This window comes from Marmota marmota, unplaced genomic scaffold (genome assembly GCF_001458135.2).
Source record: "Marmota marmota marmota unplaced genomic scaffold, marMar, whole genome shotgun sequence".
Taxonomy (NCBI): Eukaryota; Metazoa; Chordata; class Mammalia; order Rodentia; family Sciuridae; genus Marmota; species Marmota marmota.
The window spans coordinates 1,760,420-1,787,660 of record NW_026000103.1 but is presented as its reverse complement, the minus strand read 5'-3'; the positions used below and the strand labels follow the sequence as shown (position 1 = coordinate 1,787,660).

Here is a 27,241-nt window from a genome sequence, read left to right as displayed (position 1 = left end):
GTTACTATTAAGTGGTATATTTGTTGCTCAATTTAAGTTTTTATAGGTGTCAGACATCTGCGAGGATGGGACAAAATGGATCAAAGTCTAACGCTGGAGCCTTAGAGATCAAGGATAGGAACAAAATGGAAATTGCAGACGTTCTCCACTGGGGAGTGGGCGGCCCAGGCTGCGTTGGACGGTCATTAAGCCTTCCTGAAGCTTGGAAGATCTTCCTGTCCCAGCGACTGTAGCAAGTCGCTAGGGTTTCAGGGAGACCAAGGGCAATTCTTAGGCGGTAGCACTGCAGTCTCACGCAGGACCAAGCCAAATCGCTGCAAACTCCCTTAGAGTTCAAAGGGGTCTGGGTCATCCTGTGTTTCTCATTTTAATTTTTGCCAGGGAGGGCTTTGGTTTTCTTTTGCAAAACACATGGGCGCCTGTGAGTCTGAGCCAGGGTGCGCAAGGGACGGACAACTAAGTCCTTTACCACCAGAGGTGAGCACTGGTGCCGGCAGGTGTCTGCAGGAAGTAGGTCGCTGCCTTTGCTCACCCCTCCTAGGCCCCTCCTTCCACGTGGACCCCGCCCCTAGTGGGCGTGACCGCCGAGCACCCGAGGGCTCCTCCCCAGAGGGCGGAGCCGGGGGAGGGGTCTGTGAGAGGGTCTCGTCCAGCGGGCGGAGCCGAGCGCCTGGAGGCCGGCGGGGGAGGCGCCACATCCGGAGGTGCTGGGTACTGCATAAAGCCGCGGCCGCGGCAGTTTGCCTCCGAAAGCAGATCTGGGCTATTCTCCGCTACAGGAGCGGCTGCTCCAATGCCCCAGAGCGGCCATGGGCGCCCCGCACTGGTGGGACCAGCTGCAGGCTGGTAGCTCGGAGGTGGACTGGTGCGAGGACAACTACACCATCGTGCCTGCCATCGCCGAGTTCTACAATACGGTGCGGGTCGCGGGAGAGGGGATGGCAGGAGGGCCGGCGGGAGGGGGCTGTCCCCATGCGCCGCCGCGCCTGGAAGCTGGACGTTCGCTGTGTGTATAGGAGCCATTCTCGTTCCAGGGCCAGAGTTGATCCACGCCCCCTCCTTTGAGCGCTCCTTCCAGTTCTTGGTCTGTACACCTCTTCTGTCCCTAATCTGGACATCTGGGATCCTCCTCCTCCTCCTGCTTCTGTCATTTCCTTCTGATGGCTCTATTGTCTTGTTTGGTCTCCATACGTCCCGGAGCCTGGAGTCCTTGTCCGTCCATTCTCCCAGTTTGGGTCAGTTGGGGGCGGTGAATCCCCTGGGACAACTCCCTTCCTCCCCTAGGGATCTCTGTGGCGTGACGCACTTGGGTCGCATTGTGCGTTTTTGCCCTGAATACCTGCTTTCGGAGCACTGGGAAAGGGGGAAGTCCCCGGCAGGTCTTAGGGGCTGGACTCTCCCACCACGCTGATTTGTCCCGCCCCCAAGAATATGGCAATCATGGTCGATTTTATTTTTGTCCAGAATCAGGTTAATTACTACAAGTTCTTTTTTCTTCCCTTTAATATTCCTACTCTTGTGCCAGCTCCAAATTCATCTCCCTCAGGCCTGTGCTTTTTCCAGTTCTTAAGTCTAGGTGTCAAAGAGAAGTTTGGAAATGATAGCATGCGGATTTTCTGGACTTGCCTGGGTCCCTAGATATGGGCAAACAGAAACTTCTCCAATGCAGAATCCTGGGATTTCAGTCGTTGTGGGAGTGAAAAGTTGTCTCTGGAAGAGGAAATGCCTCTGTTTTTCTCTGTCCCTGTGGCTCATGATTCTGGTACCAAATGTAGGACTTTGCTCGGTCATTTGTGTGGCTTATCTTTTCACTGCCCGAACACAAAAAACAGGAACTGTGGATTTGAGTCATTGTGAATTTGAGGTTGTTATTTAGGATTTTTCCCCTTGGATTTGCCATAGAAAATGTCCTTGGCAGGAGTCAGGTGCTTATTGTCTGGACAATTCTCTAGTCCGTGTCTTTTTATTCCTAAGACCAGAAAAACAGGCTCTTGAGAGAGCTGTCATCCCCACATTGTGGTATGTCTTGACTCTCCCTTCAGTACTGAAATTCATGGCAGCCTTCCACACCAGCTCTTCTTCCTCCTTCTCCTCCTCCTCCTCCTCTTCTTCCTCTTCCTCCTCCTCCTCCATCTCCTCCATCTTCTCCATTTCCTCCATCTCCTCCATCTTCTCCTCCTCCTCCTCCATCTCCTTCATCTCCTCCTCCTCCACCACCAACTCTTCCTCCTTCCAGTTCTTTGGATTGAACTGAGCAAAAAGTTCTTTTGAGACAAGGTCTGCCTAAGTTGTCCAGACTGGCCTGAAACTTGCAGTTGTCCTACCTTAGCCTCCCAAGTAGCTGGGGTTACAGGCATGCATGGTACCCAGCCCCCTTCTATTTATATGACCAGGTGAGTTGCTCAAGAAAACTAGGCCCTCTGTTGTTCAGAGATACCATGAAAAAATGCAGTTAGTGGAAGAAGCCACACTATCCCTATTGTAAAACCGGGTGGAACATGCTATCAGGTATATACAGGTGCTCACAGAGGATGGGCTGGAGTAGGTCTGGACATTTTCAACAAGGAAAAACACCAGTAGTAACTGATGTCTCCAATTTTAAGTGAAAAATACTGGGAAATACTAAGGATTTCACCAGGATTAAGGAAGAAATGACAGATGGATAATAGGTTTTTACACATCCTGCATGGTAATTATCTGTGGAGTCTGAGGTCTTCAGAGAGTGTCAAGCCTGGCTATTTAGGCCAAAAAAAGTTAATGCATAAGTGTGCTGAGCCCACCTTGAACAACCCAGCCCAAGACTACTGGATGAGAGGACATCTTGTCTTGTCTTTTAACCTATTCCTGTTAGAGCTGTTACTACGTAGTGAGTGTCAAAAGCTTTTCTTTTTTTCTTTTTCTTTTTTTAAAATATTTTTTTTAGTTGTCAATGGACCTTTATTTTATTTATTGAAACATAGTGCTGAGAATCAAACCCAGTGCCTCACACATGCTAGGCAAGCACTCTGCCACTGAGCCACAACCCCAGCCCTTGAAGGCTTTTTTTAAAGAAATGAACCGTTGATGTTCAAATACAGTGTATGTGGCTGATTAGGCCAGCAGATACATATGATAGACCTATTCTTTATTTTATTTTATTTTTGGTACTGGGGAACTTAACCACTGAGACAAATCTTCAGCCCTTTTTATTTTTTATTTTGAGACAGGGTCTCACGAAGTTGCTTAGGGTTTTGCTAAGTTGCTGAGGCTGGCTTTGAACTTGCAATCCTCCTGCCTCGCTTCCTGAGTCATTGAGATTGCAGGCAAGTGCCACTACACATGGCAACCTTATTTTTTAGAATATTTATAAACCACAAAATTTGCTCTGGCAATGTGGAGAATATTCTATTCTCAGAAAAGAAATTGATCACCTGACTATTGAATGTAGATTTGAAGAATTTAGCAAAAACTCTCTTCCTCTGTGCTCCCAGGGCTCTACTTATCTTCTGATGCTATCACAGGACACACCTGAGCTTATCTTACTCTTATATTGTGATAAACACTTTGTTTGATAAATAACTTGTTGATAAACATCTCCTTCAATTCTAATAATAAGAAAACAGGTCTAATTATTTATTTTATAAGAAACTAATCATTACCAATTTTGAGAAAAAGTTAAAGGAATTGATGTCAAATCAGGAGAAGACTGGGAAAGGGATTTAGAACCTTCTTAATGGGTCTTAAGGGTATCATGACACTTGTACAACTTCAGTTACTACTGGCTACTGTGAGTTATTTGCCATGTGTTGAAGCTCTGCTATGTACTCTATACTCACTCTAGGCAGTGGGTGCTACTTTTTATATTCACTTGATAGAGGAGGACATTAGGGCATACACAACTTATGTAGGTTGATGAAGCCAAGAAAATGGAAGAGGTAGAGTTAGAACTTGGTCATATGGACTGTCTACCTAGAGAGTTCTCTTAAAGTATAAATGCCACTGTAAGTACCTTTTGTCATACTATAGATATTTATTATTCAGTTATTCTTTAACTTAAAACTCCTGTACTGGGACCATCTTGTCCATAGATAAAACTCATGATGTGAAAAAAAAATCGTTTAAAATAGTTTTTGGTATTGTTGTTTATTATAAAAGTAATAACACAATACATGGTAAAAAACAAACAAACAAACAAACTGGAGTACTGAGCTCTAAAGTAAAAAATTCCTTCTCTCCTGTATCTTTCCAGACATTTCTTAGGCATGTAGAACTACAGGTATTTGTGTGTTTATGTAAAATATGTATGTATAGTGCATTCTCAAACACTCAAAACTTTTTTTTTTCAACCCAATCAAGATTACACTATCCAAAACCTTCTACATCTTGCTTATTGCACTAAATATGTCTTGGGGATGGTTCCATATCAACTCAGATAGAGATGCCTTCCTCTTACAACATCTGCATATTTTCCCATTTAATGGATTGGCCATAAGTCATTTAACCAGTCAACCCCATATCAATGAACATTTAGAGCAGTTTGTTTGTTTTATTGTTTTCATTTTGGTTTTTGAAGAGTCATGCAGTGAATATCCTCATATCTGCATCTGGATGCACTTTTTAAAGTCCTAATTTTAGTTGAGTTGTTGTGTGAAGGAGATCGTTCACTTTAAATACTGATTATTGTTGCTAAATGGCCCACTAAAGAGACTCCATTGATGTAACTTCCACAAACAGTGTTTGACTATTGCCTCAGATCTTTTCATTATCCTTTGCTTCAGCCAAGAAAGAATATCTCTTCCAAGAACACATCATTTCCTTTCATAGCATTTTACTTATTCACCTTTGAACTGTTTTTTTTCCACATACAGATATTTTTTAATATTTATTTTTTAGTTGTAGGTGGACACAATATCTTTATTTCATTTTTATGTGCTGAGGATCGAACCCAGTGCCTCACATGTGCTAGGCGAGTGCTCTATCACTGAGCCATAGCCCAGCCCTCCACATACACATTTTATTGAATTGAGTTTCTTTTTATGTTTTGAGCTTTAAGGCCCCACTCACATAGATGAACCACTTTGGAGAAAGGTGGAGTCTGTCTTTTAACCACTGGACTTGCCCTTTGGAGACTCTTTTGGGGAGAAACTCAGGCAACTCAGGAACTTAACTAGTGCTGAAAAAGTCTCACAGCATATAGGCTCATGCATAAAATCAGCCCATGATCTCTTACCTATCCCTTCAGTCCCCCAAAATCTTCAACAAAGTATATGCTTTCTTTACATGCCCAAGTCCATGACCCACCATCTGTAGGGTAGAACCTGTCTGCCTGTCTGTTTATCTAAGCATTTAGATACTATTTAGCATTTAGATGGGCACACTAATATGGGCCTGTCACAGAGACCAGATCTGGAAAATGTCATCTGGGTAGTGAGGGCCATAACATAACAGTGATGTGTGCAGTTTTTTGAGGGTGTTGTTAGCACTCTGCATGGGGTTAGCACTAGTGGGCTGGGGTAGAAGGTTTTTGCAAGAAGCCTTCTGAGTTGGGTGACCAAACTCATCCTGAGTTTTGTTTGAAATTTTCCTGATTTTAAAACTGAAAGTCCTATGCCCTGGGAACCCCTTTCAATGTCAGGCAAACTAGGACAGTTGGTCACACCAGAAGCAGGAGTGGGATAGTAGAATGGAGAGTTAGTGATCGACATACAATCACGATGCACAATTTACTCAAGCAGGGAAAAAGTCCTTAGCTGTTTATGAAACTACTGTTCAGAAAGTTTCCACCCTGTGGTTTTGCTAGTATGTACCCTTTTTCTGGGAAAGTGCACATTTTGATGTCTCAGGATGAGATTGCAGTGTGTTCTTGAGATTATTTTGGAGTACATGTTATGTTGGAATTCATAGAATGAGGAATTTTTAAAGGAAATAATTAATACATTTTGAAGTTGTGCTTTTCCTTTAATTAAAAAAAAAATCTGCAAGCATTAAACAAACCAGTTCCCCAAAGGATAATCCAGTAATAAGCTTTAAAAATGTGCCCTGACCGAAATATTCTACAGCTTCAGTGACCTGCAGAGTTTTGAAGGAAAGTTCATTTCTCAGTAGAGATGGAGCCACTGAGTCTCTTTTAACTATGACTCATTTACTTTTCTATATTTCATTTAGCGTTCCTTCCTCTCTTTGTTTTGAGGAGAATCTCTCTTGAATTTGGGCTTTTCCTTTACAAACATTGCTGTCTTCAAGAGGGACAGTGGCAGCAGCAGGCCTTGGTAGATGGGCTTTGCAGAAGCAATGGTGTGATTTCAATATATTAGACTAGTGCTCTGAATGGAGCTATAATATGTGCATTTAAAAATGATGTTAAAGCTAGGTAAGGTAGTGCATGCCTGTAATCCCAGCGGCTCCGGCGGCTGAGGCAGGAGAATCACGAGTTCAAAGCCAGCCTCAGCAAAAATGAGGCACTAAGTAACTCAGTGAGACCCTGTCTCTAAATAAAATACAAAAGAGGGTTAGGGATGTGGCTCAGTGGTCAAGTGCCTCTGAATTCAATCCCCGGTACCTACCTCCCCAAAATGATGTTGAAGTGCTGAGGACGATGGCGCATGCCTTTAATTCCAGTTTACTCAGGAGGCTAAGGCAGGAGGATTGCAAGTTCTAGGCCAGCCTCAGCAACTTTGTGAGATCCTGTCTCAAAATAAAAAATAAAAAGGACCTGAGATGTAACTCAGTGATAGAGTGACACTGGGTTCAATACCTAGTACCGGGGGAAAAAATTGTTGAAGTGTTATACTTCAACAATTATACTGCAGATTATACTTATTATACTGCAGATATAGTAAATGACTTCATGCCTTCTTGAATACTATATACATATATTTAAAAGTGATTAATGTATGAATTGCTGGTGGTAATATAAATTGGTAGAGTCATTTGGGCGACAAGTTGGCAGTAGATATCTATCCTTACTTGAAACAAAGGAGATTGAAGCAATGAAGATATACTGGGGTTAAAGTAAAAATATATTTTCCAACATTGTAGGTGGGACTGCAAGTTGGTGCTCCTTCCTCTGGAAAATGGCTAAATAAACTGTAGCCATCTGCAGGACTTGGAATAAGTGAGCTAAATCTGCATTTACTAAGATGAAAAGGTTTGCAAGGCATATTGTCGAATGAGAAAATAATGCCGCAGAATGATAATGTTAGAATAAATAAATATATATATATATATATATATATATATATATATATATATATACTCATGTAAATACAAAAAAAAATGACTTGAAGACTATGAATCTAGAACATTGGTTACCTCTGGGGAGCAGAGTAGAAACGAGACTTCTGGTCTGTAACATATTTTTTTATTTTTATATTTTTTCTCAAAAGGAGAACTCATTCATGCATAGGAAGGGAGAAATATTGTTACCTATGGTATAATAATTCCAGTTTTCTTTTCCCTTTTTGTCTCTGCTCCCATCTTTTTCTCTTTGCCCCCATCCTTTTCTCTCTGTCCCCATCTTTTTCTCCCCTTGTCTCCTTTTCTTCCTTCTATTTCTATGTTTAGCAAAAGAAAGCCTTGCTTTAAATCATGTAATGGGTCATATGTGCAGATTGTATGATGCAATTTGCAATGTTAAGATATCCGTTGAGGGCTGGGGTTGTGGTTCAGTGGTAGAGCACTTGCCTAGCATGCATGAGGCACTGAGTTTGATCCCTAGCACCATATAAAAATAAATAAAAAATAAACAAAATAAAGGTGTTTAAAAAATGACACCATGTTAAAAAAAAAAGGTATCAATTGAAAAGAGAAGGCTAGGAGTTCAGAATGTGGATGGGTGGGTTGAAGGTGGAAGTCAGGGTGATGCAATGGGAGGAGCCAGATGGCTGCCCCAGCTTTGGGTGATTGTCTCTCTGACCTTGATCACTCTTGGAGCCTTTCTGGGCCTCAGTTGTATCCCCTTTTAAAGCAAGGGGTGGCTTTGAAGTCCCTTCATTTTACCCACAAATATCTCTGCTCTTTTAAATGGTTCCATTGAAAATTAAAGATTATGATCGCAACAATGAAAGCAAATGTACTGTGTATACAGTATGTCAACCTTTGCCCTGATTCTTCCTTCCTTCCTTATTGGCAAATTAAAACTGGCTTATTTCCAAGACTGAAAGTCTCCGTGTTGGGAATCAAACCTAGGGCCTTGTCTGTGCCAGGCAACTGCTGGACCACTGAGCTACACCCACCCCTCAGTCCTAGATTTTAACTACAGGCAGTAGCCCTGACCCTATCCTGCCCTGACAAAGGATTTTGTATTTCTCTTCGCTTGTTTTATTTCTCTTCTACTCTGTCTTTCTTTCCTTTCTAAATACTGTGTCACTCACAGAAGGTGTTGGCTTCTGAGTTCTGGGGTTTGCTGAAACATTTAACTTAGTTGTGCACCATTGTGATTCCCCACCCCCAGGAACACCCTCTGCCTGCCCTGCCCCTACAGCTCAGGCTAGGAGCCCACCCTCATGGTTCCTTTGAGGTGTCCTCTAATGGCTTTCCTGTATCATCCAACATGGATGACTACTCCTTTCTTCTGAAAGCCTTTGTGCCTGTGCTTCCCAGACTTCATCTGCCCATCTCTGAAACCTTTTTTCTTAAAATATTGTTCCATGAACCCTCCTACTCCATCCCCATCAATAATGCTTATTTTGACTCAGCTGTTGTCTTCACCCCCGTATGCACTTTTGTGGGCAGAGTCCCAGGCAAGGCCCTCCTCATTCTGCAGTTAGATGAGCTTCAATCACTGAAAATTCCTACCTCTGCTCACCTTCCAGGATGGCCTTAGTTTAAAAACAAAAACCAGAGTATAACAAGTGTTAGGCAAGGCTAGGTAGGCCCTTGTGCATTGCTGGTGGGAAGGTAAAAAACAAAGCAAAACACAACAGAACCACTCACACAAAAACAAAACCCACCTGCTGGAGGAAATAGTTTTGTAATTCCGTAATCAATTGAACATAGAATTACTCAGTGCCTGGGTCTGTTCTTGCTGTTATCACAAAATATCTTAAACTGGATAATTTATAGCAACAGAAATTTATTTCTCACAGTCCTGGAGGCTGGGAAGTCCAAGATCAGGATACCAACAGATTTGTTGTCTGGAAAGGGTTCTCTGCTTCATGGATGTGACTTCCTGCAGTCCTCATGTGGTGGAAGGGGTGGGCAACTCCTGGGCACCTCTTTTCTAAGAGTGCTAATCCTATTCCAGAGGCTCTGCTCTCATGACTTTGGCCTTAAAAACATCATGCTAAGTGAAAGAATCCAGACACAAAAGGTCATATAGTGTGTAATTCCATAAATCTGAAATATCTGGAATAAGTAAATCCACAGAACAAAAGCAGATTAGTGGTTGCTAGGGGTGCTGGGAGAGGGGAATGGAGAGTGGCAACCCAGGATTTCTTTCTGGGTAATAAATACATTTTAGAATTAGGTAGAGGTAATGGCTGACAATATGAATGTGCTAAGTTCCACTGAACTGTATACTTTAAAATGGTTGTTTTTATGGTATGTGAATTTTGCTTCAATTTTAAAAATTCTTGAAATAAAAGCTGGCTGTGAGTTCCTGGAAAAAAACAAAACAAAACAAAACAAAACAAAAACACAAAAAAACCACCAAAACACCCAAAACCAAAATACAAAACAAAACAAAAAAACCAATAAATTAAAAATGAGAGGTGAAGTTCTAGAGTTATGCTTTTCAATGTGGCAGACTGTGACCACATGTGGCCATTATCACAGAAGCGAGGCTAGCCCAAACTGAGGGTTGCTGTATGTGCAAAGTGTACACTAGAGTTTGAATCCTTAGTGAGAACAAAAGAATGTAAAGATTCTCATCAATATTTATATTTATTTATAATATTTATATTTATTTATTTTTAATTTAAAAATAATTTTTTTGAGACAGTGTCTCCCTAAATTGCCAATGGTCTCAAACTTGAAATCCTCTCTCCTACCTCAACCACCAGAGTAGCTGGGATTGTTGACATGTGCTGCTAAGCCTGGCTGATGATATTTTAATACTGATTGCATATTCAAACTATAATATTTGGAATATATTGCGTCCAATAAGACACACTATTAAATTAAAGAACGGAATGCTCAGTTTATCTTTTTTTTTTTTTTCCCCTTCAGTGCCAGGATTGAACCCAGGGCCTCATGCATACTAGGCAGGTACTCTGCCACTGAGCTACATCACCAGCCCCTATAATGATCTCATTTGAAAGTTGGGAAGAAAATTACAAATTTGATCTTTACTAAAGATATGTTTAAGAAGAGAAAGCTGAAAAAGGGTGACTAAGGAGAAACTTAGAGATCTGATGTATTGTGAGCCTGGGAAAAAGGGCTGGTCTCGTTGGCAGAAGATTGTTGGGAGCAGCTGGATGTGGTAGCACATGCCTGTCTGTAATCCCAGCTACTTGGAAGGCTAAGGCCGGAGGATTACAAGTTCAAAGCCAGCCTCAGCAATTTAGCGAAGCCTTAAGCAACTTAGTGAGAGCCTGTCTCAAAATAAAAAATGGGCTGGGGATGTGGCTCAGAGGTTAAGTGACCCTAGGTTCAATCTCTGGTACGAAAAAAAAAATCATTATTTAGTATAGACCTTATCTTTAAAAAGATAATTACAAGTAAGAATGCTTCGTAATTAATCTGTGCACAAAAACATCTTTTTGTTTTGCAATTTATTTTTCCTCCAGATCAGCAACGTCTTGTTTTTCATTTTACCGCCCATCTGCATGTGCTTGTTTCGTCAGTATGCCACATGCTTCAACAGTGGAATCTATTTAATATGGACTCTCCTAGTAGTAGTTGGTAAGTGGATCATGTGGGAACGTGAACTGAAAGGGAGGAAATGGGATTCTGCACTTTTCCTGTCCCCTTTGAACACAGTGTTTTATAAACCAAAGCCACTGTGACGTCTTAGTAAACTCTTTCACTTGCTTGGCAGCAAAAGTAAGAGTCAGGAGTCTCGAATGCAGGCTTGATAACAAGGCTGGCTGTCGTTATCTCCTGGCTGTGTTTGAGACTTCTTTGTGAATTAGCCATTCATGTTGTGCCAGTGCAATTCTCTGAAGAAAGTTGTGTGAAACAATTGAATTCTGGTGAGACTGTGGTTTCCAATGCACTTAAATTGAAAAACAAAAAACAAAAACAAAAAAACTAGACATTGTGTCCCTCATTGTTTTGTGAAATTCTTGTGCAATTTCCATTTCCTCTCCTAGGCAGGTTGGGAATTCTTAACAGTGAAACAATGTTGACTTTTATTTACTGCCTGTTCCCACAAAGGCTCTGTGGATGAAAACATTGTACTTAACTGTGCAATTATTACTGTTCTGATGTGCTGGTATTTGGGCTGTATTTGAAATCCTCTTGCTAGGCTTGAGTGAAGTCTGCATGTGTTGGTGGTGTGAGTTTCTTAAGAGATCTGGCGATTCTGATAACAGTTAGGGAAGGGCTTTCTTAGGCAGTGAATTGAATTTGTAGTCTGTTCTTCTGTGGTGACTTTTTTTTTTTTTTGTTATAATTTGCTATAGGAATTGGATCTGTCTATTTCCATGCAACCCTAAGTTTCCTGGGTCAGATGCTCGATGAGCTTGCAATCCTTTGGGTTCTGATGTGTGCTCTGGCCATGTGGTTCCCCCGAAGGTATCTGCCAAAGATCTTTAGGAATGACAGGTAAGCTTATGTTGAACACTTTTGCTCTTTGCACAGTGTGTATGCACATCAAGAAAAATAGCTGATGATTGAGCTTAACCTAGTGATAAAAATCATATATTTGTTTAATGTCCATTGATTTTTATGATCTGACAGTACAATTAAACTGACAGATAAAAGAAGACGAGTTCATAACACTTGGGAAAGAATTTATAAAATGGTAGAGACAAAAAGTCAAATATCTAATACTTGTCTGATACAAGCAACAGTGGAAAGACATTCAGTGGGAGAGAAATTTTGGGATAGTAGCTCAAACACCTTTGATTTCCTGCTAGAACTTTTCTTTGAATGCAATCCAACTCCAGCAGTGCTATACATACAAAGTAGAATCCACGCTGATGATCTGATTCTTGGAGCTATAGAGCTGGTTTTCAAATTGCATTGTTTTTTTTTTTTTGGCTTCTGATCACACACATACACACACAAACACACACACACACATACACACAGGCATGCATGCACACACACACACACACACACATATTTCCAAGCAGGAAACCCAAGAATATCAGGAAGAGATGCCTTTTAATATCCATTGTATTAAGGCTTTATAATAATAAATAGTAAATATTTATTATTTAATAATAAATAGTAAATATATTTAAACACTTATTTTATACCATGCACTTTTCTAAGTACTGGGAGGTAGGAGTAAACAAAATGACAGGGTTTCTGCTTCTAAAGAGCTTGTACTGAAGTTGAGAGTCTATAAATCAACAAACAAATAATGTCATGTTAGAGCGTGAGAAGGGCTATGTTGAAAAAACGAGGGTGGGAAGGATGTAGCGGTGGCTTGGGGTGCTGACTTCGAGTCTGGTCAGAGAGAGCTCTGCTGAGGAGTTGTGTGAGGTTTGTTACCATTTGCAGGCAGAGGAGAGGCAGGCTAATAAAGATGAGAAATGTCCCCCAAACACATCACCCACATATTACTCTGCAGAACGTGGTGGTTTATTGAAATACATGCAGTCTATGGATGAATAAAATATGGATTAATGAAGCAAGCAGGGAAGAGTTATGCCAGGAGAACAAAATAATTCATTATAGTTTTTCTGGAACTCTGAAAAGGAGCAGGAGCTATGCAGCGGTTGAAGACTGAGGCTGCTCCAGTGGGCTGAGGTGGAGGAGTGTCTATGGAAATACTGGCTGCAAAGAGCACATTCTAGAATTGTGTGTCAGATATCCTAATTTTAGAATGAATGATTAAATTCTTCTTGAGTATGTTTTTCTATGTGCACAAACATGTCTGGGAGGATGGGGATGCCGTGCTCCTGCCATTGGCTATTCTTGAGCATTGTGGCAGAGAAGAGCTTCAACTTGCACTTTTATCTTTAGTTTGAACTGGCTTGGATTTTTTTTTTAAACAAGGAGCACATGTTAATTTTAACACTAAAATTTTCTTTTTAAATGATGTAGGGAGAAAACACACTTTAAGTGGATTAGCTGTAAAGCCTTTATCCTGGGAAGTAGGACTTGAATTACATAGTGTTATCTTTGAGTATCATCTAACAGATAGAAATACCCTCAAGAAGTTTACTTAACAAAAAAAAAAAAAAAATGAGAAGGAGAGAAATTCCTGGTTTTGAATTAAATGTGGTCTCTATCTTGCTGAGGCTTTCTAGTTAGCAGAGAAAGGATGCTTAAGTTTTTTTTTTTTTTTTTTGTGTGTGTGTGTGTATGTATGTGTGTGCTAAGAATAGAACGCATGTACATGCCTTGCACATGCTGAGCATCTATTTAACCACTGAGCTACAGCTCCAGCCCCAGAAAGTTGCTTTAAAATGTTGGTTTCAGCTATCTCCTGTTCCTTGTTCTTTGGTTTCTTTGTTCAGCTTTAGGAGAAACCTAGTAAGGGCAGGGGAGTGGGTGTGAGCAGCAGGCAGGGTCAGAAGGTATTTTCGTAGGCAGGAACTTTGTGACTGCCTAAAAAGCAAACCATTTGCCTTTTGGCCCTTCTTACTCTCTCCCAAGGTGCCTTGCCAGTCCCAGTGTCCTTTCCTGGAGCCTAGTGCATTCTGCAGTAGATTTAAGAGGTAGGCCAGAAAAAGAATTCATATCAAAAAACTACTTTTCCTTCAGAACTCACCTCAAGTCTGGGGACCCAAGTGAGGAACTGAAGAAATGGAAATAAGGGTTTTATTTATGTTGCATTCTGGAGACTTGGGTTGAGATTCCTAGTGACAGGGGTTGGGGATGTAGCTCAGTGGTAGAGTGCTTTCCTCATGCCCAGTGTGAAGCCTTGGGTTCAATCCTCAGCAACACACAACATACACCCCCACACACCCACACCCACCCACACACACAAAACCCAAGTGACAGCTTTAATTGCGTTAATTATATAAAAAAAGTTTCTTTTTGTTTCTTAGAGGTAGGATTAGCGGCATGTTGTTATGAACAGGAAAAGAAAATGGGGTAATGCATTGGTAATTAAAGCTTCCTAACTTTAATAATGAAAACATACTACGAGGCAGAGATGTCTGTGGCCATGTGGGATTTTTCTATCACTATGTGGCATTTCTCTGGGGAAGAGGTAAAGATATGACTGCTCTGTCCTCATATGGGGAGGGTCCTTTTAAGATGCTGAATACCACATATGTATGAGTCCATGGCTCTGGGTACCATTCAGATTTGAATGTCAGCCTTACTGCTTACAAACTATATATCTAGTCTTGACTCTGCTTTTTCATCTGTAATTGTAGGTAATAAATAGTACTTACCTCAGGGTTCTTTGAGATGATCCTGAAGAGCACTCTGTACAGTACTAAGTGACATGGCCAGTACTCAAATTAGCTCATAATGCTGCCAGTGGTGAACAGAGAAGAGAGTTCAGTCTAGGATTTTTGAGATATGTGCACAAATGCAGGAAGAGAATTGCCATGGAGAATTTTTATGAACAAAGAAAAAATGGTGTATGTTAAGGGAAAAAATAAGGATTTCAGATCAATTTGTCTGTCTTCACTTTGCCAGTGATGGTCAGACCTTTTTGCATGGGCTTCCCTGCCCATGGCAGGGACAGGTGGATGTTCTGCAGTAGAATTAAGTGTCAGGCCATAAAAAGAATTCATATCAAAAGCAGGATTTCTGTAGACCAGGATTGCCTGGGTTGGCTGCCTTAACTTACTAGATAGTTAATATTTATTTACCTGCCTCATTTTTTTTCTAGACTTTGCTGGAATATTCCTAACACATGTAAAGAGTAGTTCCAGCTGGATGTAATGGTGTAAGCATGTAAATCCAGCTACATGGGAGGCTGAGGCAGAAGGATCCCAAGTTTGAGGCAAGCCTGGGCAACTTAACAAGATTCTGTCGTAGAAGAAAAAGCATAAAAGGGTTGGGGATGTAGCTTAGTGGTAAAGTGCCCCTAGATTCAATTCCAGTACTGAGGGAAAAAAAAAAAAAAGTAGTTCCAGTGTGAGATTTTTAGAGAAGAGGAAGTAGAGTACCGTGGCTAAATGAGTTTGGATCACATAGACAGATATGGCTTTGAATCATAATCCATTTTTCCCTGTAAAACTCTGGTACCTTATTTTGCTCACTGTAAAGTAGAGGTAGTAAAATTAGCTACTTCATGGGATCAGAAATAAATGAGAAAATGAAATGATGTGTATAGTATAGTGGTGCCTCATACGAATAAGAACTCAATAAGTACGAACACTTATTAGCCATTACAAATGGCTGAATAAGTGGGAAATAAGCATGTTTAGATTAAATAGGTAAATTATTAACATTCATTTTGTCAATAAGATTGGTGGATTAAAAGAAAGGCTTTCTTTTATCTTGCTTAGCATCTTTAGTATATACACTCAGCTGTTAATGGTTATTAATAATTTTATATATTTTTGTTTTGAGAAAAAACAAAAATAATTTATCTTGATATGTGCTTTTTATTATTTGCCTCCACAGAATCCAGGAAAAACTCTCACTTTATAACCCACTTCATTTCTGAATCGTATAGCAAGGGAATAGGCTGAGATCTACCTGTCCTTCTAGTTCAGTTGCCAGACATCCTGGGGCCGGAATCTTAAACTCTCTGGGCCTTTCCTCATTGATTTTGAAATGACAGGGTTGCACTTTTTTCTGAGATCTCTTCTAGGGTCAAATGCTGTACTACTGTAAATATCAAGGCTTTCTATTATAAATAGGTTATGCTCTATTCCTAACAGTTAGTGGATCCTAACCAGGAATATTTCCTTCTCTTAAGGGACATTTGGGAAGTTTGTGGACATGTATTTGGTGGTCACAATGATAGCAGGTTTTATCATCCATAAATTCCATATTATTTCAGAAGAGTTAAAGGGACACTACCAAATATTTAATATAAAAAAGGAGTATGACAGGGTTTGATAGGGTTGAAAACCACTGGATTAAGGGTAGCTAATGATTTTAGTCACATATTTGTTATTATAATATTATGATAATGGCACTGGGTAGCCAGATTTTGGTTTGGAGAAAAAAGGAAGAAGAGTACCATGGGTTCCCTGAACTTGTGTTCCAGTATGAGATCCTATGGGCTGGAAAACTGAAAACAGGACGAAATACTGTTTTACAGTTTAGAAAACACCCTGTCAGGCCCCTCTTCTCTGGAAATTTCTAGAGTTGTTGAAATCTGTTGTCCCAGGGACCTCTGATAACTTGGGTCTGCTGGGCTATCTGGCTTTCTGTTGGCCACATGACCTCTGTTTACTTTTGCTGGTTGCAGAATTGTGTGTTCACGGGATGTCCTCATTGGCCAGAACATTCCTCCACACTCTCTGGACCTGATGTGGGGAGATGTCTGTGGATAGTCTCCTTAAAAACATGTTTCATCAAGCCCAAGCCTTTGAACAATTTGGCAATGTTATACAGAGACCCTGGGGATTGCAGCACAGGCTCTGCCAGATTCTTCCTGAGAGTGTGATATTATCAACAAGAATAATATTTTTTAAACAGTACTTGTCCTCAAAATGATGATAAAGAGAATGGTAATAGTTGTTTTCTTAATACATAACATGTACCAGGCACTGTTATGTGCTTTCATGCTTACAAGAATATCATGGGTACTGGTGCTTTCATGTTTTTACATGGGAAAGATTTGAAGAGTTGTGGGCTGTAGTTGTAGCTCAGTGGTGGAGCACTTGCTTAGCATGTGTGAGGCACTGGGTTCGATCCTCAGCACCACATAAACATGAATAAATAAAAATAAAGATATTATGTTCATCTGCAACTAAAAAAAAAAAAACAGACTTGAAAAATTGTTACTTTCTAAAGGCTCCACAGCTACTAAGTGATTAGGGCAGGATTTGAACACCCAAATGTCTAGCTGAAACACCTTGCCTTTTAAAAAAATATATATACATATATATATTAGTTATATATAGATCTTTATTTTATTTATTTATATGTGGTGCTGAGAATCAAACTCAGTGCCTCACACATGTTAGACAATGTGCTCTACCACTAAGCCACGACCCCAGTCTAACACCTATGTTTTTAATCACCCTATTCCCCAGTCTTACCTGTAACTGAGTCCTAATCATTAGGTACATTGACTTGATACATTTTGAAAATTTCTGATTATGTGTTTATCCAATCAAAAAAATATTAAAAAAAAGTAAAGAAAAAATTTCAGAAAAACCCAAAGAGACAAAAAGGTGGAAAATGTGTAGGAAAATGTAAGGGATTCAGGCAATGTAGTGAGAAGGTAAATAAATACATGTAAGGAGCATCCCAGAAGGAGAGGAGAAAGAATGGAGCAGAACCAAAAAAAAAAAAAAACAAAAAAAACAAAAACCCACAAGGCCAAATAGGATGACATGTCAGAACCTCAAACCCAGTGAATGAGTCTGTTTTGTGTCCCCAGGGTCAGGCACATGATGGCTGACCCTGGTGCTACAGAAGGCAGCTTTTCATCCAGTTGCAGAAGAACCCAGCTAAGGCCAGGAGAAAAACATAATTCTTCTGAGGATTTGCTGCCTGGATCTTTTCCAATATGTATTTTTTCCTCTGGTAAAAGTTCAGGGCTATAAGGCGTGTTCATTCCAGTCAGAAAGTTGGCAGCTTGATCAATGATTTCCCGTGCCTTGATGATAAATGGTTTTCCTATTTAAGAGATAAATTTGTATTTTGAATGTTCAATGCCCTCTGATTTCTTTATAATAGAATTTCATTCCAATTAATTTCCTAACCGTGACCTCTTCTAAGGCTTTTGGCCAAAGCAAATTCTGCTAATGGGGAATAACAGAAATTTCAGGAAAATCATGTGCTCCTCAATTTAAGTCACAGATGAGGCCTTGGAGATCGTCTGGTCCAGCATTTCCATTTTATAGATCAGGAAATGGGGTCCCCAGGAGGGAGGAAGCAGCATGTGCAGGATCACGTCGCCACTTCTGACTCTTTTCCACTGGAGTGACCTCTACTGAGGGGTGTGAGGAGAGTATCAATGACTTTTCCAAGATTTGTCATGTTAAGAGCCTGTCAAGACAAATTCTAGTGCCTACCAGATGTGCAGGTTGTCAGTAGATACATATATTTTTAGAATTTTCAGTTTTGTGTGCTAGATATGTAGACTTTTTTTTTTCATCTTAAACTAAGAAGCTTTATGGTTTATTAACAGTCTCTGCTTTTTCTCATAAAAGTCCTACATGTTCACTTGGTGGGACAGAGGTTGGTGAGCTATGTCCTGTAGACCAGATGGGTCTTCCTTTTGCAAGTCAAATTTTATTGGCACACAGAAATGGCCATTAATTTACTTATGGTTTGGATATGAAAAAAAAACTCCTGTGTTAATATAGGAGGTGAAAGGATTAGACTATGAGAGCCATAACTTAATCAGTGGATTATTGCATTTCATGGCTTAATGTTTTGAATAGATTACTGGGTGGTAACTGTAGGGAGGTGGGGGTAGCTGGAGGAAGTGGATCACTTGGAGTGTGCCTTTGGGGTTTATATTTTGTTCCTGGTATTTCAATCACCCTGTTTCCTGGCTGTCATGGGCTGAGTAGTTTTCCTCTGCCACAATGTTCTGCCTCACCAGGTCTAGAGCGATGGAGTCAGCCAAACATGGACTGAACCTCTGAAACTGTAAGCCCTAAATAAACTTTTCCTCCTTTAACTTGTACTTGACAGATATTTTGGTCATAGTGGCACAAAACACACTTACCTTCTATTGTAGCAGAGTTGAATAGTTGTGGCTGAGAACTCATGGCATGTAAAATCAAAAATACTTACTATCTGAACCTTTACAGAGAACATTTGTCAAACCCTGATGCAGAACATCTGAAAACTTATAGGAAATTCACACCAGGAGAATGATTATCCATATCTCACCCCCAGAGACTGAGGTTGATTCTAGCTTTACCATTGTCATGGCTAACAATTTTGAGAAGCTCTGATTATTTCCCAAGAATAAATCCCTAGAAATGGGTTTGCTGATCCAGTGAGTGTGAATGGCTTGCACACATGGGTACTTTGAACACAAGTTCATTTTAGCTCACATGAATAGCAGTGGCTGTACCTGGCCAACATTAATCAAACAAAATGATCAAGAACTCTTTTGCTAACAGATTTGGTTTTGCTTCCATGGATTTAGGGGCAGATTCAAGGCGGTGGTCTGTGTCCTGTCTGTGGTTACAACATGCCTGGCGTTTGTCAAGCCCGCCATCAACAACATCTCTCTGATGACTCTGGGGGTTCCTTGTACTGCGCTGCTCATCGCAGAGCTGAAGAGGTGAGTGCCACTATTCCTGCTCACCCCTTGGGCTGTCCCTGTAATGGGAACATTTAGCTCTGTGTTCCTTTGTTTCCTCCGGCTTGGAAGAAAAATGTTCTGTATGAAGAATTAGTTCCTGACTGATTGGAACAGGTTTGATGCTTTGGTACAAAATGTGAATGATCTCATTTTCAGAAAGAGGGGAGTGGCTGTTTAGTGGTGTCATACATCCTAATGATCAAAAGCTAGCTTATCAGGGCTGGGATGTAGCTCAGTGGCAAAGCGTCTGCCTTGCATTGGCAAAGCCCTGGCTTTGACCCCCAGTTCCAAAAAAGACAAAAAAAAAAAAAATAAGATTAAGTGCCAAGACCAAGCTGTTGACTTAATTCTGTAGAAAGAAGAGTACATTAGTCCATATGACAGGTTTAAGGAGAAAAGAGAAGTAGGGGTCATTGTGTTCACATACACAGGAAGAATAGGAAGGGGGAGGGAAAGTGACTCTGTGTATACAAGGAAACATAAACTTGGTGAATGGGCTGAGATACTTTCTCAGGCTTAGTGTCTCCAAGGCTCAGGCTCATTATTTGCATAAGCATTTTCCTTTGGGAAGTTGTAAAATCCAGGGCGCAGGTGGATATCTAAAAACATTTAGTTTAGCACTTGTGTGTACATGACTTTTCTTCTCGCCTCATCTAAAGTACAAGTAATCACTGCCCTTACTTTAATATTTGTTGGAACATTTCTTTTTCTTTGCAGCCACTTTAAAAAAATACACCTTAATTCACACTTTGCTCATTGTTGTAGACATTGAGTTTGTTAACCGAAGTCTCAATCTATCTCCCTCTGCGCACTAGTTGCTCTGTGCAATGTGTTTAGTCAGCTTTCTGTCCTTGCTTAGAGAGGAGTTATATACATTGCTTTCCAATTTCCTGCCTCCAGGGTTTGCTTTGATGGGCAGCAATAACTCAGGGCCTTAGTTGGCTGATGAGGGATTTGAACTTGCTGCCTGGCAGGTAAAGAATGCTGTCAGATCTCTAGTTGGCTTCTTTGAGTTGCCTTCAAGGACTGGCGATGTAAGAGACTCATTTCAGAAGCAGGCTGCAAGTTGATTCTAGAAGAATAACTATGGTAGTGAGTGCTATGAGTGAAAAAACAGATAATTGAGTAAATTACAAAGGATTTAGTCCCTACATCCTAATAACCTTAATTTTAAAAGTCCCCTTTCTGACTGGGGGTATAGCTCAGTGGTAAGTGTGTGCTTAGTGTATGCAAGGCCCTGGGTTGATCCCCAGCACCAAAAATAAATTAAATCAATGAATAAATAATCAACTTTCTATTTCATTAGTGTAATATTGCTTATTAGAAATAGAAGGGTTCTTAGCAACCTCAACTCTGCTTATTCCGTATACTCACTCTACAGTTGTTTGAGTCCTAAATAAGTGTCAGCTGTCATGGTTCTTGACAGGAAAGTCGTGGGAACCATTCAGGCAGTACATTTGCCAAGTACAGATACTAGCTCTGCTCATGCATTGGTTTTGATTTGGGAGGTCAGGGTGGGGGCTGTTATCTGTAGATTAAAAAGCTCAGAAACCTGGTCAGCTGGGGCTTGGGTGAGGGTAGGAGTGGCCTCCGCATGTAAGGAGGTAGTCGGGGAAGGTCTCAGCTACTATTAGTATGACTGCTAATAAGCAAAGTGTTTCTTTTTAGAATGTTAGACATAAATCATTAAATTAGGTTGTGATGATTGTCAAAAAACTCTGAATAAATGAAAAGTGAACTATATACTTTAAATGGGTGAATTTTATAGTATGGGAAACATGGCTGAGTAAAGCCATGGACAAAAATAAAAAACAAACAAACAAACAAACAGACGCTCTCCAGAATGTGCCCTGTGATTCTGTGTGGTATCTACTTCAGACTGATCTGAGCTGCACGTTTCAGGAAGAGGGTGTTTAGCCTTCTGGAGACAGCACTTTCCCCACTTCTGGGTGGCACACTGGGATCAGATCATAAAGAAACATAAAGAGGAGGAATTTGTGGTCGTCAGTAAATAACTGGCCATCTTACCAACAAATGTAATGCTGAGTAAGTCTGAAGTAACAGAATACCATCAAGCCGTGTTTCTTCTCATGCAGGAAGTTTTCAGTGAAGCTCTCTCACCCTTTCAGGTATCATCACTGAGGCCTTTGTTTGGAAGCCCTTTTGCCACTGTTGTGCGTTTGCCTAGAGCTGAGCATATCTGCCCAGTGGCCTTGATGACTGGCTGAGATCCAGGTTACTTGCTGTAGCTGTGGGACAAAATGACTTTCTTCCCTGTTTTTAAAGAGTGTCTCTATCTCCATGGCCCCTCCTTCTTAGCTACTCATTTTCAAGTGTCTTGTAATATGTCTTCCTTTTCTTTTTTTTTTTTTTTTGGGGAGGTGGGTAATCAGGGACTGAACTCAGGGGCACTCAACCACTGAGCTACATCCCTAGCCCTATTTTGTATCGTATTTAGAGACAGGGTCTCACTGAGTTGCTTAGCGCCTTGCTGGTGCTGAGGCTGGCTTTGAACTCACAATCCTCCTGCCTCAGCCTCCTGAACTGAGCCGCTGGGATTACAGGTGAGCACCACCACACCTGGCTCTCTCCCTATTTGAGTCTGAAATGTAAAATTAATATATTGTAGTACTTCCAACAATGCTTGGTGCATAGCACTAAATAAACATGGCTAAACCTGTCATTTGGTGATAATGACTGTTAGCTTTTGTTGTATGCTCTTCCAGCTTTTTTATTCTTTGCCATCTTATCTGTCTTAAAAAAAAAATGTACCTGGGCACAGTAGCACAGGCTTATATTCACAGCTACTCAAGAGGCTAAAGCAGGAGGATCACAAGTTCCAGGTCAGCCTGGGCAACTTAGATCCTGGATTCAAAATAAAAAGGGATGGGGATGTAAATCCCTCTGTGTTCAGCTGTCATTTCTGCGTGATTCTCTGCAGTCCATCTTCATCTGTTTTTTTCTGGAGTCCTTTCTCCTGATTCCAGCTACCTGCTGGGTAGCCTCAGTTAGACTCCTGTTTCCTGCACTGCTTTTCATGATCATTGCTTGGCACTGTGCCCTGTCTGCTCTGCCTATCTCCTCACTATGCTTCTTGTTACCAATATTAGTTAGCTTTTCATCACTGTGACTAAAATACCCAACAAGAACAACTTAGAGGCGTTTATTTTGGACCACGGTTTTAGAGATTTAGTCTGATTTGGTGGGTCAGCTCCATTGCTCGGAGCCTGAGGTGAGGCAGAGCCTCATGGTGGAAGGGTGTGGTGGAGGAGTGCTGCTAGGCTCAAGGTGGCCAAGAAGCCAGGGGTGGGAGGGGCCACAGGGAAGAGATATCCTTCAAGGGCACACCTGAGTGACCCACCCACCTCCTCCAGCCATGCCCCACCTGCCTACTGTTACCACCCAGTCAGACATTCAAACTAGGATGGACTGATTTGGTTACAGGTCTCAGAATACATAATTTCAACTCTGAATATTCCTGCATCAACACAGGAGCTTTGGAGGAGCACCTCATTCAAGCCATAACATTTACCCTTCCCAAATCCCATTTAAAAGTTCCCCGAATTATTTTAATGCTCACTATTTTCCAGTCCTGTAGACTTGAAAATTGGGTTCCTTAGTCTCCTGCCACCTCAAACCACTAAACTTGATGGAATCTTCTTCAGTGTCTCATCTGTCAGTCCCCTCCCTGCCATTCCTATTGTCCCACCCTCCCACCTCTCCAGTGGCCACTGCATTTGTGTTGTAATAGCTCTTTTCTTCCTCCAGTTCTCTATCTTAAGAGGGGTCTTTTTCATGGTACTCTCTCTCCTTGGTACAAAAGTCTTCAATGGCTTTGTATTGTCCAAGTTTCCCTTAGGGCCTATTCTGCCTCTGGCTCCTTATATATGCCCCATGGCCAACCAGTCTGAATAGGTTCCTTGCTTTCTTGCCTTTAGATTCCCCCTCATATTTTCTTCTCCCTCTGTTTTTTTTAAATATATTTTTTATTTTTTAGGTGTAGATGGACACAACACAATGCCTTTACTTGTATGTGGTGGATCGAACCCGGTCCTGCCTATGCTAGGCGAGCCCCCTACCGCTGAGCCACAATCCCAGCCCTATTCTCCCTCTGGAATGCCCTTCCCCCCTACTACTATGCAGAGCCTCCTACCCTGCAGCCAGCTCCTTCCTGAGGCCTCTCTGGACTTCTCTCCTCAGCCAGATGTGATTGTTCTCTTCCTAAACTCTTGGTGCTTTTATATAGTATTTAGAATATTCTCCCTTGAATGTAGATTTGTGTCTCCAACTTTCCTTCTCTTCTTCCTCTCTGATATTGTGTTGTCCCAAGGCAGAAATCATGCTTTGTAACTCTGTGAATTTTCCAGAGTGCCCATTACTCTGAAAATTTTAAAGATTGCATTTTAGCTTGCTAGGAAGCATTAACTTCTCATTACAGAATTCATCCCTTCAGTGGAAAGTACAGAAGGAACATGAGTTTGGGGGCTAGAGAGCTTAGTTTGAGTCTCGGTTCTGGAAATTCTGGGCATTTACTTCACGTACTTTGGTCATACTGGCACTGTTGATATGGAGGATAATAATGCTTAGGTCTCAGTGAGACCTAAATAAGCCTATTTAGTCTAATATCTGTAACATGGTAGTTACTTAACAAACACTAGTTGCCTTTTCTTTTGCTTGGCTGTTTGTTTCAGCAAGGGGAGCTCAATTAACTTAAAGAGAAATGTCCTTCTCTTCTTATTTATTAGGATCTTTTAGAAATCCTATTTTTATTATTAAGGAATTCTCCCTACTGTCCCTGGGGTAGAGATGTTAGTGAAGTGACTTTTCTGTATAATGATGGTGGACTATGAGTAAACTGGCTCCTGAGGTACCTTCCTCTAGCCAGCCTTGGATATGAACGGATCTTGAAAACATGTGATTAAATTGCTAGTGAAGGGCTGGGGATGTGGCTCAAGCGGTAGCGCGCTCGCCTGGCATGCGTGCGGCCCGGTTTCGATCTTCAGCACCACATACAAACAAAGATGTTGTGTCCGCCAATAACTAAAAAAAAAATAAATATTAAAATTCTCTCTCTCTCTTTTTCTCTTCTCTCTCACTCTCTCTCTTTCTTAAAAAAAAATTGTTAGTGAAGACGTTTGAAGTGGATTTTCATTTGTACTGTTTGGCCCAGTAGTGCTGGCTTATATGGGACCCAAAGTGAATAGAATGTTTTGGATTTAGCTGTGTGTCTTGAGAATTCATCTCAACATAGTTTCATTTTAACTTTTGAGTCTTCACAGTATGTTTTAGCCTATAGTTTTACTAAAAATAGCTTAAGACAAAGGAAAATATTTTAAGTTCATAGTATCTAATTGAGCCAATGGGGAGACAAGTGATTAGGGCAGACTGTTATAAATTTTGTTTCACAGTTGTAATCTTTGAGCAGGGAGAGACACTTGCCTTTCGTACCCTAATCTTTGTAAGCAGTCACAAAGGAAACAGTTTCTGTTGCATGCTTAACATCTTCCATGGAAACGCTAGCCATTGCCGTAGCCAACTGGACATCATCGTCCCATTAACAGTGACAGCACTGTGGGAAGTGCCCTCCTTTCCATCCGGGAGCAGTCTTTGTGTCTCCGCTTTGTTCCCTCCACTCTTCTATACCCATTTTGCTGCTATACATTGTCTGCTGTGTCATCCCTCCCTCTGTACAGGTCCTTCCTGTCAGCCATGGACACATTAGCATCTCCCCCAGTCAACCAACTTGCACTCAGTTCATATCTGCTCCATCACTGCTCTCTACCCGACCCCCATGCTCCAGAGCCAAACTTCTCTAACAGTCTTTCGTTTACTCTTCAATGCAATCCAAATTGGCTTCTTCCCCCACTGCAAAACTCAACCCCCTCTTGGTATGTTGCCTATCCCGTGATCATTTCTCTGCCCTCCTGTAACCTATGTGTTGTTCTCTTGGGTGTATGCACGGTAGCCGTCCTTGAAATGTTCTTTCCCATGGCTCCTGTGGTACCATGTCCTCCTGGTTTTGTTACTGACTCTGCGTAACTGCTTTCCTGTCTCTCACATAGACTCCATTTTCTTTTTTATCTTTTTTTTTTTTAATGTTTATTTAGTTGTAGTTGGACACAGTACCCTTATTTTTATTTTATTTATTTTTATGTGGTGCTGAGGATTGAACCCAGGGCCTCGCCCATGCTAGGTGAGCGCTCTATCGCTGAGCCACAACCCCAGCCCCATAGACTCCTTTTCTGTACAGCTTTGCATTAAGGAATTTCTTCAGGCACATCCTGGGCTCTCTGTTTGCTATGGTCTGAGTACTTGTGCAACCTCAAATTCATGTGTTGGAAACTAATCACCAAGGAGATGGTATTAAGAAATGGGGACTTGAAGGAAGAGATTATGTCCTGAAGGCAGAGCCCTCATCAATGGGATTAGTGTCCTTACAAAAGAAGCCCCAGAGAACTTCCTTACTCCTTCTACCAGGTTAGGACAGAGTGGGAGGGCACCATCTATGAGGAATGGACACTCACCAGACACTGAATCTGCTGGTGCCTTGATCTTAGACTTCCTAGCTTTTTGAATGGAAAGAAATAAGTGCTTGTTTATAAGCAACCCAGGCTATGGTGTTTTGTTATAGCAGCACTAATGGACTAAGGCATTCTTTTCTCCTTCTATACCTCTCCTTGAAAGATCTCATCTACCTCTGTGGCTTTAATTACTGTATATATGTGGATAACTCCTGAAACTTACATTTCCAATCTAGTCCATTTTTAACTCTGCCATTATGTATCTGGCTGCCTACCTCACCTCTCTAATTCCGTATAAACAGGCATCTAGAAGTCAACTTATCCAAAGATAGGTTCCTGATCTGCCTCTCCCACTTCTAGTTCTCTTCACAATTATTTCCGGCCATAGTAGATGGGAGCACCATTTATCTAGTTGCTCAAGTCAGAAACTTGGCTCCATCTTCCTTCCCTGAACATCCCACATGGTCACAGTCGTTTTCCTATTAGTTGACATTGTAAGATAAAGTTAAGAATCTTCAAAAGTCCCTGCCTGCCTTGAAGGCTGACCTCCCCAAGATGAGACTCCCCTTTACATCTGTCCTCACCATTCTGACTCCTGTGTCTTCCTGTGGGCTCAGCTCCTTCCAGCCCCAGGCTCTCATTCTTGCCTCTCTCCTGACATTCTTCCATGACTAACTCATCCTTCAGTTTGGGGCTCAACTGTCTATGTGTTCTGTTACCACCCTGAACTTCTTTGTGGTACTCATTCCCACCATAATTAGACAATTATTTGTGTTAATTTTTTATTCAGTGTCTGTCCCTCTGCTTGACATGGGTTCCATTGGGCAGGGATGAGGTCTCTTTGTTTCCTGCTGTGTCCCAGTTACCACCCCTAGTCCCAGCAAGGAAAAGAAAAGATAATTGTTTCCCTGCTTTGATAAAATTCTGGGACACGAGGGCACTCTGCATTTCTTTCTAGCATCTTCCCTGTTTGTCCTCAGCGTGATCCATAATGTCTAAGTCAAATGTTTCTTATTGTACTCCCTTTGCTCAGAAGATAGAGAGGAAGGACTTTTTAGCTTTCTTTTTCTCTTTAGCCTTCACTCTGAAAGCTTGTGACTGGTCTTTTCATATTTTGTTGTCCTTTCTGAACCTTCTTCATACTGTGAGAATACAGAAGTTTATTTCTGATTTGGGGTCATGACCTCACACTTATTGAAATTTGTGGTGTTAAGGCACATTGCCAAGAGACTTGGCTGCATTTAGGACATTTTAAAATATACTATTTTCTGAT

At 41.2% G+C, this 27,241-nt stretch overlaps 1 protein-coding gene across 1 annotated transcript in view; it reads left to right on the top strand.

Annotated features, from left to right (window-relative positions):
• Positions 1-700: 700 nt before the first annotated feature.
• The window catches only part of Acer2 (alkaline ceramidase 2), a 38,827-nt gene continuing 12,286 nt past the window's right edge, over positions 701-27,241 (top strand). The window contains exons 1-4 of the mRNA XM_015502567.2: positions 701-917; positions 10,707-10,821; positions 11,544-11,685; positions 19,289-19,426. Coding sequence (XP_015358053.1) covers positions 810-917; positions 10,707-10,821; positions 11,544-11,685; positions 19,289-19,426 — 503 coding nt within the window. The 5' untranslated portion in view covers positions 701-809. The remainder of the gene's footprint in view (positions 918-10,706; positions 10,822-11,543; positions 11,686-19,288; positions 19,427-27,241) is intronic.